This window comes from Silurus meridionalis, chromosome 17, assembly GCF_014805685.1.
Source record: "Silurus meridionalis isolate SWU-2019-XX chromosome 17, ASM1480568v1, whole genome shotgun sequence".
NCBI lineage: Eukaryota > Metazoa > Chordata > Actinopteri > Siluriformes > Siluridae > Silurus > Silurus meridionalis.
The window spans coordinates 8,600,371-8,622,210 of record NC_060900.1 but is presented as its reverse complement, the minus strand read 5'-3'; the positions used below and the strand labels follow the sequence as shown (position 1 = coordinate 8,622,210).

Sequence of the window (21,840 nt, the reverse complement as noted above, 5' to 3'; positions counted from 1 at the left end):
ACAATTTTCATAGTCATTAATATAAAGAAAACTCTTTGAATGAAAAGGTGTGTCCAAACTTTTGGTCTGTACTGTATATATATATATATATATATATATATATATATATATATATATATATATATATATATATATATATGGGCTGTCAATCAATTAAAATATTTAATTGTGATTAATCGCCTGATTGTCATTAGTTAAATCATGATTAATTGCAACTTAATCGCACATTTTTATCTGTTGTAGATGTACCATAAATTAATACTTTTTAAGTTTTGAATAGTGTAATCAACATGGGCATGGACAAATATGGATGCTTTCTGCAAGTGTATGTTTACTATTTGTAAATTTTCAACATAGTGCATGAAGACAAAATATTTTTGTAAATGTTTTAAAGTAATTATTGTGTTTTAAATGTTTTCACACGGATGGTTTTAAATGCCAAATAAATGCCAAATATACATTTTTCTGGTTCTTGAATTGAGAATTGACGCATCAGTAAATCTAATGTTTAGTGATTAAAAATTGCATTTATGCGTTCAGTAAATACAGTCGTATGCAAATGTTTAGTAATGCTGACAATGTCCATGATTTTCATTTATAAATATTTGGGTGTTTGGATTAGCAATTTCATTTTGATCTATCAAATAACTAAAGGACACAGTAATATTTTAGTAGTGAAATAAGGTTTATTGGATTAACAGAAAATGCGCAATATGCATTAAAACCAAATTGGACAGGTGCATACATTTGGGCACCCCAACAGAAAAATCACATCAATATTTAGTAGAGCCTTCTTTAGCAGAAATAACAGCCTCTAGTCGCTTCCTATAGCCTGTAATCAGGGTCTGGATTGTGGATGAATGTATTTTGGACAATTCTTTCTTACAAAACGTCTCCAATTCAGTTAGGTTTGATGGTTGCCGAGCATGGACAGCCCGCTTCAAATCACCCCACAGATGTTCAATGACATTCAGGTATGGGGACTGGGATGGCCATTCCAGAACATTGTACTTGTTCCTCTGCATAAATGCCCAAGTAGATTTTGAGCAGTGTTTTGGGTCGTTGTCTTGTTGAAATATCCAGCCCCGGCATAACTTCAAATTTGACTGATTCCTCAACATTATTCTCAAGAATCTGCTGATATTGAGCGCAATCCATGCGACCCTCAACTTTAACCAGATTCCCAGTACTGGCACTGGCCCACAGCCTCACAGCATTATGGACCCTCACCCAAATTACTGTGGGTAGCAAGTGTTTTTCTTGGAACGCTGTGTTCTTTTGCCACCATGCACCCTTTGTTATGACCAAATAACTCAATCTTTGTTTCATCAGTCCACAGCACCTTATTCCAAAATAAAGCTGGCTTGTCCAAATGTGCGTTTGCATACCTCAAGCGACTTCGATTGTGGCGTGTGTGCAGAAAAGGCTTCTTTCGCATCACTTTTCCATACAGCTTCTCCTTGTGCAAAGTGTGTTGAATTGATGCACAGTGACACCATCTGCAGCAAGTTGATGTTGTAGGTCTTTGAAGGTGGTTTGTAGGCTGCTATTGACTGTTCTGACCATCCTTCGCCTCTCCAATATTTTATGTGGCCTGCCACTTTTGGCCTTAACAAAAACTGTGCCTGTGGTCTTCCATTTTCTCACTATGTTCCTTACAGTGGACACTGACAGCTTATATCTTAGCCTTACCCTAAACCATACTGTTGAACAATCTTTGTTTTTTAGGTCATTTGCGACTTGTTTTAAAACCCCCATGTTGCCACTCTTCAGAGGAGAGTCAAAGAGAACAACAGCTTGCAATTGGCCACCTCAAATACCTTTTCTCATGATAGGATGCACCTGTCCATGAAGTCCAAGGCTTAATGAGCTCACCAAACCAATTGTGTGTTCCAATTAATCAGTGCTAAGTAGTTACAGGTATTCAAATAAAAAAAAATGACAAGGATGCCCAAATTTATGCACCTGTCTAATTAGGTTTTGATGCATATTGCACATGTTCTGTTAATCCAATAAACCTCATTTCACTACTGAAATATTACTGTGTCCTTTAGTTATTTGATAGATCACAATGAAATTGCTGATCCAAACACCCAAATATTTATATATTTTTTATTTATATATATATATATATATATATATATATATATATATATATATATATATATATATATATATATACACACACACTGTATAAACACACACACACACACACACACACACACACAAACACACACAGGTAGTCCCCAAGTTTTAATGGTGTGACTTTTCTTTGTTTTTTGAAAATTCTCTGATCTTACAATGCATATAGCGATACAATTTTGTTTTTTATTTATTTTAATTTTCATGTGCCATTTTAATTTTGTTGTGATGCATTGGGGAGCTGCCAAGATGTACACATCTCCTACCTCAAAATGTTGAATGGCAGGTCTCTATAGTGCTGTATAGTGCTGTTTAGTGTATAGTACATTTCTTTGCTTAAAATAGCTATTTTAGGATATGTCCTAGGCAGAACATAATTTTACTAAAAATATAATTGTTTCACTCTTTGTCTTCCAAACTTAAGCGTGGCTAAAACAAATAATAAAATAAAATTATATACTATTCTATATAGGTTACTAGTAAATATTTGTATTCTGCACATTACAGCAACTTTTTTCATTAACAAGAAAACATACCTTTGTTGTACATGTTGGTAGGTACCTGCACCACACTGAGGCTGAGGTTAACAGACAAGTTGTTAAAATGTTCATTGGGCTGCAGGATGAACTCTCCACCAAGCTCAACATTATTGCCTTCCTCGTCCACCTCATTGATGAGCACAGCATTGAAATACTCATACTGAAAAAAAAAAAAAGATAGGAGATGGGTAAGAAACACACAATTCATTCCATGTATACTTCATACTCTAGCATTTTTGAGGCACCAAGAATTCCAAAGACATTTACAGACTCAATAATTGTGCAATAATAATGTCTGGCAGCGGGTGTAAAATCTTGGAAGAGTCAAAAATCATTGATTTATAATGTTTTAACAAGGCATAAGCTGCATAACTCCTGTACATTTTTTAGCCTTCTACCAAAAGGTCATCAAATCACAATTGAATGGCAATTAAATCCGAAAGAAATTCTGCATTACTGCTATAAGTACAGCATTCAAGTAATGACTATACTTAATATTGAATAAATTCAGCAGCCTTTCTATTTTTACAAGCTGACAGAGGACAAATACATTTTAGAAAATATACATATATTTTGTAAAGTTTATACCTTTTTTTTATCCACTTAATTTTTTATCCTTTCTATTCCTTCTTCATCCTTAAATGTTGGACAGCTTTATAAAGCATTTTACTGCATGTTGTACTTTGTATGTATGTGTATGTGACAAATAAAATTTGAACTTGAACTTGAACCCTTGTGGCAGAATAAGCACAATAAGTTTCTTCAAGCACACCTAAAAATGTAGTGAAACGTCTTCCCAGAAGAGTGGAGGTTATTATAACAGCAAATAAGGAAATGTGGAATTGGATGTTTGAACGGTAAGGGATCCATATACTTTTGTTTATATAGCAGTAGAAAGATTAGCAAGTAGTATATTAAACTACTCAAGAAGAACATCTGTTTTGCATTGTAAAACATTGTGGTTATAATAAATTGTCAGACAGTGGCTCTAAAGTTAATCCTAATCCTCGACGGAGTGTGTGTAGTGTGAAAAAATGAAATACTGGAACATTGCTTATGTTAACAGATCATTCTACAACAGTACAGACAATACAATATGGCTCAATATCACAAATTATGGAGTGAATCAGATGAAGTGGTAGATGGTGTACCTAGGAATGAGAGATTGGTGATTGGGGCAGACTTTAATGGGCATGTAGGTAAATGGGGAACAGAGGTGATGAGTAGGTGATGGGTAGGTATGGTCTTAAGGAGAGGAATATGAAAGGGCAGATGGTGGTAGATTTTGCTAAAAGGATGGAAATGGCAGCGGTGAATAAGTATTTTAAGAATAAGGAAGATCATAATCGTATAAGACTGGAGGAAGGTGCACACAGGTGGACTATGTTCTATGTAGGAGATCCAACCTGAAGGAGATTGGAGACTGCAAGGTGTTGGCAGGGGAGAGTGTAGCTAGACAGCATCGGATGGTGGTCTGTAGGATGGTTTGGAAGTTGAAGAAGAAGAGGAAGAAAGTGAGGACTGAAAGAAGAATAAGATGGTGGAAACTGAAGGAGAAAGACTGTAGTGTGAGATTCAGGGAAGTAGTGAGGGGTTGGGTGGTGGTAAAGAGGTGCTGTGTGATTGGGCACCTACTGCAGAAGTGATAAAGAAGACAGCTAGAAAGGTACTTGGTGAGACATCTGGAAATGGAAAGGAAGACAAAGAGACATGGTGGTAGAATGAGGAAGTGCAGGACAGCATAAGGATAAAGAGGTTGGCAAAACAGAATTGGGATCAACAGAGTGATGAGAAAAGTAGGCAGGAGTACAAGGAGATGCTGCAGCAGGTAAAGAGGGATGTGGCGAAAGCCAAGGAACAGGCATATGAGGAGCTTTATAAGAAATTGGACACTAAAGAAGGAGAAAAGGAGAAAAGGAGTAAAGACAGGAGGTAGAGCTGGAGGTAGCAGAGCTGAAGATGTTAAGGTTTTCGTTGGGAGTGACAAGGATGGACAAAATTAGAAATGAGTTTGTTAGAGGGACAGCGCATGTAGGACGTTTTTTGGAGACAAGGTGAGGGAGGCGAGATTGAGATGGTTTGGACATGTGCGGAGGAGGGACATGGGGTATATTGGTAGGAAAATGCTAAGGATGGAGCCACCAGGAAAGAGGAAAAGAGGAAGGCCAAGAAGCAGGTTCATTGACGTGGTGAGGGAAGACATGCAGGTTGTTGGTGTAAAAGAGGCAGATGTAGAGGACATCAGGGTATAAAGACTGATGATACATTGTGGGGACCTCTAACGGGAGAAGCCGAAAAAAAAAGAAGAAAAAGAAGTCAATATGGCTAAATACTGCATAAAGAGAGACATATGGTAGGCATATGTCTCAGAGAAGTTTATTCATTGTATTATTTTACTTGTGGTGTATGTAATGTCATAATGTCAGATGAGAGCACAACAATATATTAAATTTCTGAATTAATCCATATGTAAGTACAAATAGCTATTTAAATATGACTGGTGGAAAAAAATAGTGTTTTCTATAGTTACAAACACACAGTGAGAGAACCCTTACTCCACACATACTCTCAGAAGGACTGTGGGGTTCTGCTTGTGGTTTCGCAATAGGATCTCGTTTAACTCGGTTTACGTATTCACTTTAAAGTAGCACGGAACGGCATGTTTTTTTTTTTGTTTTTTGTTTTTATTTACGTAGTAGCGCAAAGTAAAATATTACAGATTAAAATGTTAAGTTACTCTGATAAAGTACAGATAGAGAAAAATCTACTTAAATACATTTTAGTTGTTGTCCACTATCATTTCTAGTTTTTAATAATTGATTTACACTGTTACACTGCACTCCAGTAGCCTCTTTTATATTAACCTTGAAAACCAACATGAATCCTACATACCACTCACACCCTGAACAACTGTCCCTTTCTTCATTCTTCCACCTTCCCTCCAATCACCATCATGGCCTACAAGTTAACCAACCAAGTCATCAATTACAACTCAAATATCAGTGTAATTAATCTATGTTAATTGACTGGTGTTCATCATTACCTCTTTATCACAGAACGGCCAGCATACACAGGTACATTGTAAAGGAGCTTCAAGACAACCTTGAGCTTCCCCTAAACACTAAACTTGGTTCCAGTACAATAAACATGACTCATCTACCAATTTCTTTAAAGCAGATTGTATGTAAATGTTTTCCAAACCAGAAACAGAAAATTTCTATTCAGTTTCACAAAACCTTCTGTAATGCTGATTGTTTTTGCAAAGCATGTACTCAGAGCAGCTCATCTGCATTTAATGACACTCACAAAAAATGTAAATGTAAAACTCAGAGAGAGGAGATCCAAGAATATGAGGCAGAATGAATAGTTATTTTGATGCATGCAGGCACATGTTTCACTTTACTATGAGGCATAGGTTTCAAGGATAGGTCTTTAGTGACTCCAGCAATCTCCCACACTAAAATCTGAAGAATTAAAGAGGGTACCAATGCCTTGCCCCTTATACAATTGTTGTAATGAGCTTCTAAAGAGATGCTATGCAATGGTTCTTGACAAATTGGGAGGGTCACTACATTTGTGTACTAGACACTCTGTTTTCCAGGAGTTTGCTGGTCTGCTTGGATGCTAAATCTCTCCATTCATTGAGGAGGAATTCAAGCAAAGCCATCAGTTGAAATCAAGGCCATGCAGGTGATCTTAAAGCATTGAACAGAACTCAATAGCCTTTTCCAAATATGGTACATAATTTGATGGTGCAGACAACACTTTCACAAAGTATACACTCTGATGTGACACTGTGTCTGCTGCAGCACTGTAATGTCCTGGTACATCAGAACCAGGAAAAAAAAACAACTTATATGCAGATATAAATATTAACGTGCCTTCCAAATAAAAATAATTTATCCCAAGGTCTAAAAGACTTTTATTTCTCTTATCTTATGAATCAATGTTTTTACTGTCTTTCTCTGTTCTATTACCCTTTTAACCTCTAATCTATCCCCTTCAACGTTCCCTATATAGATCGCTCTGGTTCTGTCTGTCTCTATTTTGTACCACGCCCCTGATCCACTTGTTTTCTCGCCCATGGAGACTCCAACGAATTATTTAAAGCTTATTATCACCTTAAAAATGCTTACTGTGCGATGCACAACAAATCAATAGTGCTGAGCCAGGCCTAGCTCTTCCAGCTGCTCTTAGAGCCATTCATAACTGGAATTCATACTTGCAAACATTCACTGTGTTGTCAGTGCGGTTATGATCTTATGAATTTTCTGACTGAAATGCCACTCTAAAAACAATGCCGACGATAATATATGGTGTCTGCTCTTCTGGGAAAAAAAGTAAAAAACTGGTCTGTTTTATGGTGATGACACTCAGGTGTGTAATTTCATGTTATAATTGTGAACTTATGTGTGCTGTGCCCTTAAACTGGTGTTCCTATTAAAATGAATAAAGACATTTTACAATATAAATTGTTATCCCTTAAATATAAATAGGGACCTCCCAGAAAAACAGTTCTAAACATGAGCACCATATTTATAACTGTCTGGGTATAAATAGTTTATCTTTCCTAACACCTGTGATGTTTTGGGACCTCGTGATTTTCAGTTCCCTCGAGCTGTATCAACAATGCTTTGGGAACGCTTCCGCGTTGTCCATGCTCTGAATTACATGTGTAATCAGTCCAATAGAAATCACAGTGTCACCGGCGAGGTGATGTCACAACCAGGAAGCTTTAAAAAGCACATGGAGTGAAGCCGGCGCTAGCTTCTGTTTGTTCAAGGAGCGCTCTGTGTGTGTTTGTCTTTATGGTAAGTGGTAAATGTCCAAAAAAATAAAAGCAAACATGTTAGAGACCATCCTCCACTCCAGAGCTGCCTCCACAAGGAGGTCGTACGCCACTAAATGGTGTCTGTTCATGGCATAGTGCGATCGGCACCAACTGGATCCAGTTAACTACCCGGTTGGTTAAGTGCTGGAATTCCTTCAAGAACAGTTCGCCAAATGGTTGACTCCTTCCACCTTTAAAGTCTAAGCGTCCGCCATTTCGGCATTTCATGCACCCCTGGTGGGCCATCACTGGGTAGAAACCCACTGGTGACGTGTTTTCTTCATGATACATGGAGGCTAAGGCCTCCGGCATGACCTAGAGTGCCTGCATGGGACTTGGCCGTTGTGTTGGAGGCTCTATTTAAGCCTCTCTTTGAACCATTGACTGAAGCATCCTGGAGGCTTCTCACAGCCAAGACTGTGTTCCTCCTGGCCAGTTCCCCTCTTAAGAGAGTAGAAAATCTTCAGGTCCACTGTGTGGTCCCTCTCATTCCTAGAGTTCACTCCAGGCATGATCAGTGACTTCCGGTACCCTAGAGAAGGGTACGTTCCCAAGGTGCCATCGGTCGTCCCACGACGTGTTATGCTCCAGGCATTCTGTCCTCCTCCTTTCCAGGTCCCGACCAGGTAAAGCTAAAGCTATAGCGTGGACAATGCCGGATCGTTCCCAAAGCGTTATTGTCATGTCGTCTCGCTTCCTCAGGGAACCATGGTTACATACGTAACCTGGAGATGTTATCATGATTGGGCTAGGAGCTGGATTATATAATATAAAAAAAATTACAAATGTTTGTATATTAGAATTAAACACACAATATGGACAAAAGTAGTGGGACAAATACGTTTTCTATAGGATGTCTTTGGACATGGTAACATTACATTTTCTCTTCACTTGAACTAGGAAACCCAAACTTATTTCAGCATGACAACGCACCTGTGCATAAAACAAGCTCCATTAAGATATCCCTGACATGAGCTGGAGTGAAAGGTCTTGAGTGGCCTGCTGTAATGCTCTGATATTAACACTATTGAGCACTTTTGTGAAGCTTCACCCCAGGCATCCTCAACCTACATCAGTACCTTACCTTATGAATGCCCTTGTGGCTGAATGAGCACAAATCTCCACAAAATCTAGTGGAACATCTTTCCAGAAGAGTGGATATTATAAATGGGTTCTAATTATGGAATGGTATGTTCAAAAAGAAGCATTTGTTTGCCTTCATGAGCAACCCAACTCTTATAATAGACAAAAGGTTTAATATTTATTCCCAATCACTGATGTATGCAAAAGTGTGCAACTGTTTCTGCAGGAATAAACAAATCAATAAATGAGGGAGACAGGATAAGATTGTGTCAGTTCCTTGTCTGTAATTTCAATTCGTATGGCGCAGCTGAAAGTCTGACATAAACCTCTGAGCAAAAGGTCAAACACATTGAACAGCATCAGCGCACGTCTTTTTACCCCTGCGTTGCTCAGCAGGCATTGTAAACGTATCTGATCGACTCTGCTAGCTTTGCAGGTACACAACAACACAACCTCTCCACAGCTGACATTTAGTTGAAAAGACTCTTGATAAATACTAAATAATGTGGATATGTCCGCTTTGTTCACAGCTATTGATGAGGCGCTGCTAAAGGAGCTGCTTAAATCTGGCATTTAGAAGTCAAGCATGAAGCAGTTGTCCTGGTCTGGAAAAAAAGCTGTAAGAAGAATATTATCGTGTTTAAATACAAACATTAAAACTGCTCAAACAATTTAGCAGAATTTGGTTGTGCGAGTGCAGCTTATAGCATGATTTAATATCCACAGCATATGCACCTTTTCAGTGATTGGTTTTAAGACTTTTACTATTGTGGCCTTACCTGTATACTGTACATCTAAATCAAAATAAATAAAAAAATGTTAACATGTCAACTTTTTTTAAACAGTTCCAATGCAGCGATTTAGATCAAATGCTGCATTATCATTCATTGAGGCCATGGAAGTGAAGTGGACTGCATATTGTAACAACTATACCTCAAGCCTCTAAGTCTTTCTGGAGCTCTTTACATGTGGTACTTGGCTCTTGGGCTACTCTTCTTACTAACCATCTGCTCCCTGAACAGAAATCTCATGAGAACCTCTTTTGCGTAGCCGGTTGATGCAGCAATGGTTCTTCCATTTGCAGATAATGGCCACAGTGGTGCTTACAGGAACATTTAGGAGAAGAAAAATCTGTCGGTACCCAGGGCCATTGTTATCACTTTGTTGAGAAGGTTTTGAGAGTGCTTTTTGCATTTTCTTTCAATAAGATGTTTGTATACTTGCATTCAAGGTGGATAAGCCATTTTCTAACCTCTCAACAACCATTAACCAAGCTGATTCAATTTGCACAAGTAGTTGCTAGAATTATTTAGTGAAATTATTTGCTGCCTTGCTTTGGTGTACTGCTTTTCCTTAATGTGTTAAATACATTTTTGTTCATTCTATAATATATATCCGTTTTTATGGATTGTTAGGTTTGTCTCTAACTAAATATATGTCTAATAAATGTCTAATACTAACTAAATAATTGATTTGAAATTGTACCTACCATTGCCCCCTTTTATTCTGAAAGAATAACATTCTATAAAAATAAATAACCAGCAGTGAAATCCTGCTTTGGAACTGTGTTTAATAAAAATAAAAAAAAAATGCTGACATTTTTAATACTCATTTCCCCCCTGTATTTAGGCTTCATTCACATCACGAGTTTCTCACACTAAATACAATCTCCTTTTGCTGTGGTATTTTTCAGCCCATAATGCTACTACATCTGTAACACATCTGCAGCAGGTTTAAGAAGGTGCAAGTGAAATATAGTTATTGACCATGGAAGAGGAATATTTACTCTACTGCTCTTTTGGGGTTTGTATTTCACTTGTAAAGTAAAATAGTAAGTAATAAAAAGTATTTAGGCTAAAAAACATTTAAACAGCAATCGAAGTACAATTTACACATACGTGTTTTACTGCATTTGAACAGATACTCAAACAGAAACCACTGCTTAAAGCATAATGCAGTGCTGGAATTCATAAAGTGTGTCCGTTTTTACATGAAATGACGTGTTTCCCCTCAGGACCATTTATTCTCACAAAAAAACATGGATTAATCCTGAATTCACATACAGTATTTCACAAAAGTGAGTACATTTTACCACATTTTAGCAACCATTTTAGCATATCTTCCCAAGGCACAATACTATAGAAATATAAAGGATATATTTTAGAGTGGTCAGTGTAAAGACGTGCAGATTTACTATCCATTGAAAAAACTCAACATGCAGCCATTATTGTTAAAATAGCTGGCAACAAAAGGGAGTACACCTTAAGTGAACATGTCAAAACTGTGTCCAAAGTATCAATATTTTGTGTCAGCACCATTGTTATCTAGCACTGCCTTAATCCTCCTGGGTATGGAATTCACCAGAGCTGCACGCATATAATGACATCCCGGGTGGATGTTAGACACATGGCGCTTCTCCACCTTTCCCATGACAATGGTCAGGTGCTCAATAGGATTCAGGTCTGGAGACATACTTGGACACTCCATCACCTTCACCTTCAGCTTCCTCGACAAGGCAGTTGTCATCTTGGTGGTGTGTTTGTGGTAATTAATATGTTGGAAAACTGCCATTCAGCCCAGTTTCTGAAAGAAGGGCATCTTATTCTGAAGCAGAACAAATTCTGAAATGTGAGATACTGTATGTCTGACAGTAAGAACATTAGCCTTTCCTTCAAATGATTATGAGAGGTACAAAAATATGTTCAAAATATTAAATACAAATGTTCATTATGTTTTCAAAAATACAGTGGAACCCGGTTATGTCGATGTCCTAGGGGGTTGCCAAAAAGCATCGAGATAACCAAAGATCGAGATAAACGAAAATCAAAATGGCGGCATGATGTGCGTTAATAAATGAGAATGTGCATGCACGTGTTTTTGGAGGGTTTTTTACACAACAGCGTTGCCACGATTTGTTTGATTAAGGCATGCTATAAAAATACATACAGTACATGTTTATCTGTCAGGAATCCACCTGCCACGCCCCCTTCTGCGCCCCCTTCGGCGTGTCAGGTGCTTTCTCGGCCGCTTTCTCTGAAGCGCCCGGCTTTAATCGCGCACATATGGTGCTCGTTTAGCACTCATCACCAGCTCCTATTTAAACTTCCACACTCTCACCGTCCGTTATTGTTGGTATATGTTGGTTCACGGCGGTCGTTGTTATCGCTCATGCGTATACCGGTACGTGCCTTCCCACCGGCACTCTCTCAACGGCTGTGCTTTTCTTCCCAATGCGCATCGCGGATTTCCCCAAAACCTGCCGTTGTTCATTCTATGCTTTTGCTGCCACGTTCTCCCGTGTGCTGTTCAGCGCCGCGCTTCTACTTTCGCCTCCCGTTCATCGCATAACATTTAACAACAAAAGGCATATGTGCACTAACTAACAGCAGAGATTCACCAGTATACAATACAACACCTGTAGCATCTGTAAGGTTTGATTTTTCCGCCACTTTCACGAGTTCTTCTGTGGCTGCACCGAGATAACCGACGTTAAATGGCAAATTTTTCCCCCCTTGTGCTCGAGATTTGAGGGTTCGGTATAATCGATGAAAAATGCTAAGACAAAGTGAGAATTTGGCAGTTCCACTTCAAAACCGTCGACTTAATAGGGTTGTCGAGTTAACCGAGGTCGAGATAAGTGGGTTCCACTGTACAACACAATAAATTATTGTATTCAGTTACAATAGAAATGATCAGTGACTCATATTTTGAAGACTGGCAGTCACACACACTACGAATCTTCCTCACACTGATGCTCCAACCTTCCTGTGAACGAAGTGTTTACCAGTGACTGCTCAGCCATCAGAACACAATAAGCCATGATAGCAGGCACATAACCTTTCAGAGTAGAAGGAGACAACCCTGAAGTAAACTGCTCCTGCTGAAACTCCAGCCCTAAACCAACTGGGCAGTTGACTGCTTGCACTACGCAGAGAACAGGCACCATTTAGTGGCATACAACCTCCTTGTAGTGTGAGCTGGATTAAAGGATGTTCTTTACTACCGAGGGGCCACCAGGAGAAGACGGACTCCATCCCAGGAATCTCTCTCCAGAACTCCCGGGAGTAGCACAATGGGGGAAAGGCATACAGGTGATATCTCAGCCATGTCTGTACCATAGTGTCCATCCCTAGAGGGCCTGGATGAGTAAGGGAAAAGCAGATGAGACAGTGCAATGTCTCTTAAGTCGCAAACAGATCACAGCCATAAAACCTCTGCCATATTTGCTCCACCACCTCGGGGTGGAGCCTCCATACCTTGCCTCAAGAGGGCATCTGCTCCCTGATTTAGGTACCCAGGAATGTAAGCTGCCCTTAACTAGAGCATTCTTCCCTTGGTCAAGAGGAGGATCTGCCATGCCAGCCTGTATAGGGGGCAAGATCACAGACCCCCCTGATGGTTGATATAAGAGACCACTTATGTGGTGTCCATACAGACCAGCATATGGCGGTCCCTCGGTCTTGGAGAAAGTGCTTCAGAACCAGAAGCATGGCCAACATCTTCCAGGCAGTTTATGTGCCAAGTGAGATGGAGCCAGTGGCCTTGCAGCAGGAATGCAGGATCTTTCAATACAGCTAAGGCTCGAAGGGTTAACATGAGACCTTGACGGTGCAGAGTTGGTTGCCCTCCTGGGAGAACCCTTCGTCTCTAAACCACCACTGGAGGGGTTTCATGTGCAGGAGGCCAAGAACGACATCTCGATGTCGGACCGCCAGAAGCTCTGATCAAACTTAAATCAACCATCGTTGATATAGTTCAGAAAGTCAGAGCCACATTCATTCACTTTGTGAATGTGTGGGGCCGTGCGGAAGGACCCGATATTAATGAGCTTTGGCCCCGAAAGCAAACATTAGGAACTTCCTGTGAGAAGGAAGTTCGGATACATGGAAACATGCATTCTTACAGATCTATCGTGACAAACAAGTTCTCTGATCTAATTTGAAACATGACTTGATCTAAAATAGGACTCAACCCCTCGTCCTTTTTGGGAACTATAAAGTACCGGCTGCAGAACCCAGACTCTCTGTCTGATGGAGGGACCACCTAAATTGCCTCCTTCCTCAGGAAAGTGTTTACCTCTTGTTTCATTACCAGAGCCTGCACAGGTCCCACCAAACTGGGCAATACCCCGACAAACCAGGGCGGACTAGACCTGAACTATATCGTATAGCCTCTGTCTACAGTATGCAGGATCCATTGAGACACGTTTGGCAGAATTTACCAAGCTGCCTAGCAGCTTCCTAAGGGTATCAGTCTATCGAGACTGACCTCTGGTAAGCCTAGAGCTGAAGCTACGCCCTGGTGCCCTCCAGGCCTGCTATGGTCCTGGGCGGAGACCGAGGATGAAACTTGCTGGAGCTGGCCATGCCCTGAAGCACTGAATGTGGCAAGGTTAACTGACCAGCTCCCTGGGGGTGCCAGGGCAGGGTGGGCACCATATAATGAGGTGCACCATGCCCCAATTTCCTCTTTAGGGGCACTTTATCACATCTTCACCATCAAATACAAGACAAGGGCATCATCTCCTATACCTTATACCAAGCTCATCTGTTTTCTCTTTCCCCTTTTCTCAGGGCAAATAAAAATTGCCTTTAAAACAGCTTTTTCCTGAAGGTAGTTAGAATTTTCAACAGCCGAGTATAATGACCATCTCCATGCTATCCATTACCATACTTCAATTTATTATATCATATAGAAAACATCACTCCTCACTCACTACGATCACCAGTCAGTTCAGACACTGCAACCTCACAATGTTTCAGATTAATATGTGCAATACTTTCTAAATGCATTATACAATATTTTAGCAATATTGAAACTGTTTAGCATTTACAATACAATTACAATTTACAATACAATTTAGTATTATTTTTACTTTGCAGGGCATTTGTACAGACATTTTTTAAATAGGTACATTTACAATCCATTCACAGTATTGGGGTTTTTGTACTAGTTAAGAGTTTGTTAACATTTTTGCACCAGAAATTTCATTTTATATATGTCTCCACAGCTGTCTTGGCACTGGTCCTCGTGTTCAAGTGTTGTCTGTTTAATCCTATTTAATGTATGTATGTATGTATGTATGTATGCCCTGCAAAACAACTCATTAAGCTAATATATGCTGATATCCAGCTATTTTATTTCATGTCTCCTGTATTCCATGTGTTTTTGCCTGTCGAATTTTTTATTTGTTTGCCCTGCTATTATAATAAACTATTTTTAAATCAGCACCTCCATTATTGTGCATTCACAACACAGGACACATGCCAATAAAACTTGATACATGGTACTTGAATCAACATTGTTTATCCATTGAAAACTTTTAGGTTTTAATGCTCCATCTAACCACTATGACAGAAACATTGCATATCTTTTTCTGCTACATGTGATTTTGATTCCTTAATAGATACTTTAAGTAATGATCAGCTGAAAAAACATAACAGTGGCTGTAAATAAATCTCATTTACTCTCCCATTTACCAAAGTGACTAATAGCTCTCACGCTATGCCAGAGAAGAATTTCTTTATGCATTAGAAGATAAGCTAACCTCAAGGAAATAGAATAGAATAGAATATATATATATCTCGAGAAAAAGGGAAAAGAGGCATGATCAAAGTGACCTAGCATATCCAGTGTGTAATGAAAGTGTAATCTAATCTTCAAAACTGGACTGCAATTAACCTTGTTCGAGCTGTGGATATTCAGCTTCCATCAAATCCACTCACGCTGAACTAACAGGTTGTTGTAAGTCTTGTCTTAATGTCTATTAAGGAACTTTTTTTCCATAGCAATAGTTATAAGTAAAGCCAATCAGTAAAAGTAGTGCATACTTGTCATTGGATCATTATGCAAGTCCATCCTTATAAGTACTGTACATCCTGTGCATTATATGCTATATTAAAGAACCGATATCTTAGCATTCTGTGCTTTCCTTATTACAGGGATTATTTATGCACACATTTAAAAATAATCGAGAAACCCCAAAAACATCAAAGGCTTGCTTGTGTGTCTATGCAGGGGTAATGAGTACCCTGAGACAGTTTATAAAAATAACCCACAACTTCCCCAGTCATCTCGTAAGCCAGATAAAAGGCATAACAGCTCAAGAGAGGACTGCAATTTATCACTGTCAGGTAGAAGAAGAATGGAAAAGACCAGGTGGTTGATGTAAGAAAACTGTAAAATGAATGCACTAAGCACAACAGACCACATTTTCCTTGGTCCATCCTCATGCTCTAAATACAAACATAGTTTCATTTCAAAGGAATTGCTTTCCCTGTGTCAGCCTTATGTACAGTATGCTTGAATTACTTTAACCTTGTAGATATTTTATTGGCGAGATTTCCACAAAAACTTAGTGTCATAACCGCAGCTCATAAAGACATCATGAGCAGCTAAATACCTACGTTTCAAACTCCTCCAGGACTGAGCACATGTCCATCAAATGCAATCCCTTCACCCAAGCTGCAGATACTGTATAGGGTACTTCCATCAGCCATGTCACCAGGTTCACTTGCTCCATCTCATCCATTAAAAGGTGCTTCATCCTTTATAAAGTGCTAGTTTGTACAGATTAACCAGAACAAGGCCAAGGAGTTCACCACCACTTTGGCATAACCATGCGCCAAATATCATTGTCTCCTATCAGCTGAGCTTCATAGGTCATAAAAATTATATAAACTGAGAAGAAGTGCCTGTATTTTATGTTTTCAGTAAAAGAATATCCTCTATTTTCATGTTTTTTTTTTTTATGCATTAAAAACTGTTGTAAAAAATTGTTCTAAAAGGTTAAAAGATTTCTCTTTATCTTCTTCGTTCAACTTCTACCATTAGGGGTCACCACAGCGGATCATCCGTCTTCATAACCCCATGTTCTTTACATCTGCATCTTTCAACCCAACTACCTGCATGTCTTCTCTCACCACATCCATAAACTGCCTCCTTGGCCTTCATCTTTTCCTCCTTCCTGGCAGCTCCATCCTCAGCATTTTAATAATAATAATAATAATTTGTTACATTTATATAGCGCTTTTCTGCAGCACTCAAAGCGCTTTACATATGAAAGGGGGATTCTCCTCAACCACCACCAATGTGCAGCATCCACCTGGATAATGCGACGGCAGCCATATTGCGCCAGAACGCCCACCACACACCAGCATATTAGTGGAGAGGAGAGTGATATAGCCAATTAATATGAGGGGATGATTAAGTAGGCCAGCGGGCAAGTTTTTTGGCCAGGATGCCGGGGAACACCCCTACTCGTTTTCGAAAGACATCCTGGGATTTTTTAATGACCACAGAGAGTCAGGACCTCGGTTTAACGTTTAATCCGAAGGACGGTGCTTTTTTTCTGTTTTTTTTTTTTTTTTTTTTTACAGTATAGTGTCCCCGTCACTATACTGGGGTGTAAGGACCCACACAGACCACAGGGTGAGCACCCCCTGCTGGTCTCACTAACACCTCTACCAGCAGCAACCTGGTTTTTCCCAGGTGGTCTCCCATCCAAGTACTGGCCAGGCTCAACCCTGCTTAGCTTCAGTGGGCAAGCTGTCTTGGGCTACAGGGTGATATGGCTGCTGGCCAATATACTATGTATACCCCATGTCCTGCTCCACCTCCTGTCTTTTACTCAAAAATCGCAGGTCTCACCACAGTCCTATAAAATGTATCTTTTATTCTTGCAGATACTTTCTATCACAAATCACTCCTGCCACTCTTCTCCACCCACTCGACCCTGCCTGCACTTTTTTCTTCACTTCTCTAACACACTCTCTATTACTTTACTCTATTACCTTGTCCGTCAACCTGTTCATCACCACTGCAAACAGGAAAGGGCTGATCCTTGATGCGGTCCAACCTCCACCTTGAACCAGTCTTTCGTTTCTACTGCACACTTCACTGCTGTCACACTGTCCTCATACATGTCCTGCACCACCCTCACATACTTCTCTGACGCACCTGACTTCCTCATACAATACCACAATTCCTCTCTCAGCACCCTGACGTACGACTTCCCACTCATCCTCTTAATTGCTGCTCTCACTTCCTCCTTACTACTCCTATCCACTTCCTGCTTCATCTTCACACCATCCAACCTTCTCTCTCTCATTTTCCTCGTTCATCAGCTGGGCAAAATTCTCCCTCCACCTTCTCAACACACTCTCCTCACTAGTCAACATAATTCCATCTCCATCCTTTATTGCTCTAACTTGCAGCACATCCTTCTCAGCTCGGTCCCTCTGCCTGGCCAAACGGTACAAATACTTTTCTCCTTCCTTAGTGTACAACTTCTCATACAGCTCCTCATATGCCTTTTCCTTGTCTTTCGCCACATCCCTCTTTACCTGCTGCCGCATCTTCTTGTACTCCTGACTATTTTTCTCATCACTCTGTCGATCCCAATTCTGCTTTGCCAACCTCTTTCTCCTTATGCTTTCCTGCACTTCCTCATTCCACCACCACGTCTCTTTGTCTTCCTTTCTTTTTCCAGATGTCACACCAAGTACCTTTCTAGCTGCCTCCCTTATCACTTCTGCAGTAGTTGCCCAATCATTCAGCACTTCCTCACCACCACGAGCCCCTGTCTGACTTCTTCCCTGGATCTCACACTACAGTCTTTCTCCTTCAGTTCCCACCATCTTATTCTTCTTTTAGTCCTCACTCTCCTCCTCTTTATCTTTACCTCCAAAACCATCCTACAGACCACCAACGATGCTGTCTAGCTGCACTGTCCGCTGCCAACACCTTACAGTCTCCAATCTCCTTCAGGTTGGATCTCCCACATAGAACATAGTCCACCTGTGTGCACCTTCCTCCACTCTTATACATCAACCTATGATCCTCCTTCTTCTTAAATAAGTATTCACCACTGCCATTCCTATCCTTTTGTCAAAATATCCCACCATCTGCCCTTTTACATTCCTATCCTTAAGGCCATACCTACCCATTACCTCCTCATCCCCTCTGTTTCCTTCACCTACATGCCCATTTAAATCTGCCCTAATCACCAATCTTTCATTCCTAGGTACACCTTCTACGACTTCATCTAACTCACTCCAGAATGTTTCCTTCTCCTCCATCTCACAACTTACTTGTGGAGCATAAACACTGGGGACATTTATCATCACCCCTTCAACTTCCAGCTTCATGTTTATCACCCTATCGAAAACTCTCTTTACCTTCACTACACTTTTACTGTACTCTTCCTTCAGAATCACCCCTACACAATTTCTCTTTCCATCCACACCATGAAAGAACAGTTTAAACCCACCTCCAATGTTCCTGGCCTTACTTCCTTTCCACTTGGTCTTCTGCACACACAACATATCTACCTTTCTTCTCTCCATCATATCAGCTATCCTTCTCCCTTTACCAGTCATAGTACCAACATTTAAAGTACCAACCCTAACCTCCACTCTCCTACATTTCTCCTTTCCCTGCTGTCTCTGTAGACGTCTTCCTCCTCTCCTTCGGCCAATAGTAGACCAATTTCCACCGTTACCCTGTTGGCTAACGATACCTGTGGCGGTCATTGGTAACCCGGGCCTCGACCGATCTGGTATGAATTTCTCTTCCGTGCTCCATGATTCCGTGCTCCATGATGCTGCAAACTATATACTCAATATAAACAACACAGTACACAAGATACACCCTTGTCTACATTAACATTTGGACTAAAAAAGGATTTTGAAAAATTTGCATGGAGCTGATGCTCCCTCGCATGCCATCACACCAACAGAAATTGTGGACGGCCATGAAAATCCTATTTAGAGTCTCCTGAAATTGCCTGTAATTGCACATTTTAGAGGTGTGGAATTAAGTTCTGCCCTGCAATGGGGAAAGAAAAAAACTCATCCGAGAGGGAATGATTGCCTCTGAAGCGCTCTCAAGCACAAATATTTATGAAGCAAAAAATAGAGGAAAGAAAAGACACAGTGAGAGACAGACAGAGAGAAAGAGAGAGTTAGATTAAAGGGAAGCGCATTGAGGAGCAAAATGATAGATAGGGTTATTTATTCATTCATCTTTGGGTAACTGATCTTATGAACACTAGGCAGAGATAGAAGGGAGAATACAACTTATATGGTACACTTATATTCCATTACAATGTGCACACCCACATTCACACACACAACACACTATCCTAGCAGGCAAGCAGCATTCGAGTGGTACCTTTTATACTACTGGTTTCATTACAACAGGTTTCTCATCATCACTGAGGTGTACACAGACAAGCTAATATAGTAAATATAGTCTATTTTCAGCCAGTTGGCCCCTAACACAGCTTAAAAATACACCGTGTTTTGGACCGTGGCCCAAAAATAGGGAATAAAAAAGGGACCCAGTCCCTTACCCAGTCTCTGTATACTCTTACACATATATTTCATATATTTGAGTCTATTTAATTGATATGATTTAATTGATTTAATATTAACTAGTGATTGGAAGATTGGATCATTTTAGGAACTTGGTTCTTTGAAACTCGTTCATCAAAATCACCAAAAGAATGAATTAGCATTTAAGAATTTTTTAACCAGCATGGAGTAGTAAATGAGTTTTTATATATATTATATATATATAGTTTATATATTTTATGTGAAGGTTTTGCCACCAGTGTCAAAGAGAGAGATAAACACCTACAAAAACACTGGAAAAACCTGCAATTTAGTTACACCAAATAAACAACTGGATAGCAACATAGGAGAAATCCTTAAGGAGACATTATTGTTATTACATTAAGAAAAAAACACTGCATTTGCTCCTGAAGTGTTCCCACTCGGTCACCACTACCTTGGAGTGAAGTGTGCTTATGTGGTTAATTTCCAAACCCCCATTTATAACTGTAAAAAAGAAGAACATCCACTACATTACACCATGGTGGTGGGCTGGCATGCACACATTTTTTATGCCTGCCTATTTGCATGAGGATTGAAGAGAGAGAGAGGGAAAGAGAGAAAAAGAGAGGGATAGAGAAAGAAAGCAAAGAGGAAAGAGGGACAGAATAGATTAAGAAGCCAATTCCACTGGGTTGAGAAGGAGCTCTGGTGTGAGTAGATAAGCAAAACCTCTATCTCTCTCTGCTGCCAGCCAAATATGTATCCAAAAGTCACACACACACACACACACACACACACACACACACACACACACACACACACACACACACACAGTGATCAGGATATGTTCCTTCTAAAGAGGCTTCACCCTATACAGACAGGCATGATGTTATTTTTAGGTGCACAGGGGTGTTCTCAGTAATTGCCTGCTTGTCACCAGAATGCCAAATGCAGAGCCATTAAAAGCCACCAGAGATCAAGACCAGTTAGGAATTTTGGGGTCATGATTCTGAATGAATGCTGAATGCTTTTTTTTTTTTATCTATAAATGTTATGGTCAAAACCTACTGAGGTAACCAGACATCTAATCTTTATTTGGATACATTTTTGTTGAAGGTTTTAGTTTTGCAAGAATTGCAAAATAATAATAATAATAATAATAATAATAATAATAATGTTTTATGATAGAGAAAACTTAAAACAAAAAAAAAAAGATTTCTTCTGATTTATAGCATGACTGATCTCTGGTTTGTTCGAGGCAAAAATACTAGATTTTTAAGTTTAGTAGAGCCTCTTAATGGAATACTATTACAATTCAATAATATTAATTCAACAGGTTATTGGTTGATAATCAATCATTGATGAAATAGATTAAAGGCAACAAAAAGATATTAAGAAATAACTATACTTCATAGCATTAAGCATAGTGATGGGAATATTGGCTCATTTTACTCCCTTGGCTCTTTGAATCTCCATCAAAATGACCCTTCATTTAGTTTATTTTGTTCTTTTGATCATAAATAAAATTAAATGTTACATTTTTAATAAGCAGATACCCCAACACATCTACATACACCTACTTTAACAACAGTTCCAGTAATACATATATATGTATATAAGTGCACAGCGCATATGGTATTCACGTGATAAAAGAACACTCGGACCAGAATACTCATGAGATGAACTATTCAATTTTGTTTCCGGTGAAATGCACTGCATAACATTTGTGGGGGGTGCGTGATAAAAGAACAAACAACTTATCCAAATCACTACAAAAAAATGTGTAGTAATCAATACTTTCACAGTAAAGGTCATAATAATATACAGATCATGCATCCTTTTTTTTTTTTGTAAACCAAACCTGCCTTTTGCATCTATAGTACTACTTTCGTAATAAATTCATTCAATG

General features: G+C 39.5%; 1 protein-coding gene across 3 annotated transcripts in view; it reads right to left on the bottom strand.

Annotated features, from left to right (window-relative positions):
* Window positions 1-21,840, bottom strand: part of cacna2d3a (calcium channel, voltage-dependent, alpha 2/delta subunit 3a) — a 238,455-nt gene that overhangs the window by 149,618 nt on the left and 66,997 nt on the right. For all 3 annotated transcript variants that reach the window (XM_046871522.1, XM_046871523.1, XM_046871525.1), the window contains exon 5: window positions 2,679-2,841. In XM_046871522.1, coding sequence (XP_046727478.1) covers window positions 2,679-2,841 — 163 coding nt within the window. The remainder of the gene's footprint in view (window positions 1-2,678; window positions 2,842-21,840) is intronic.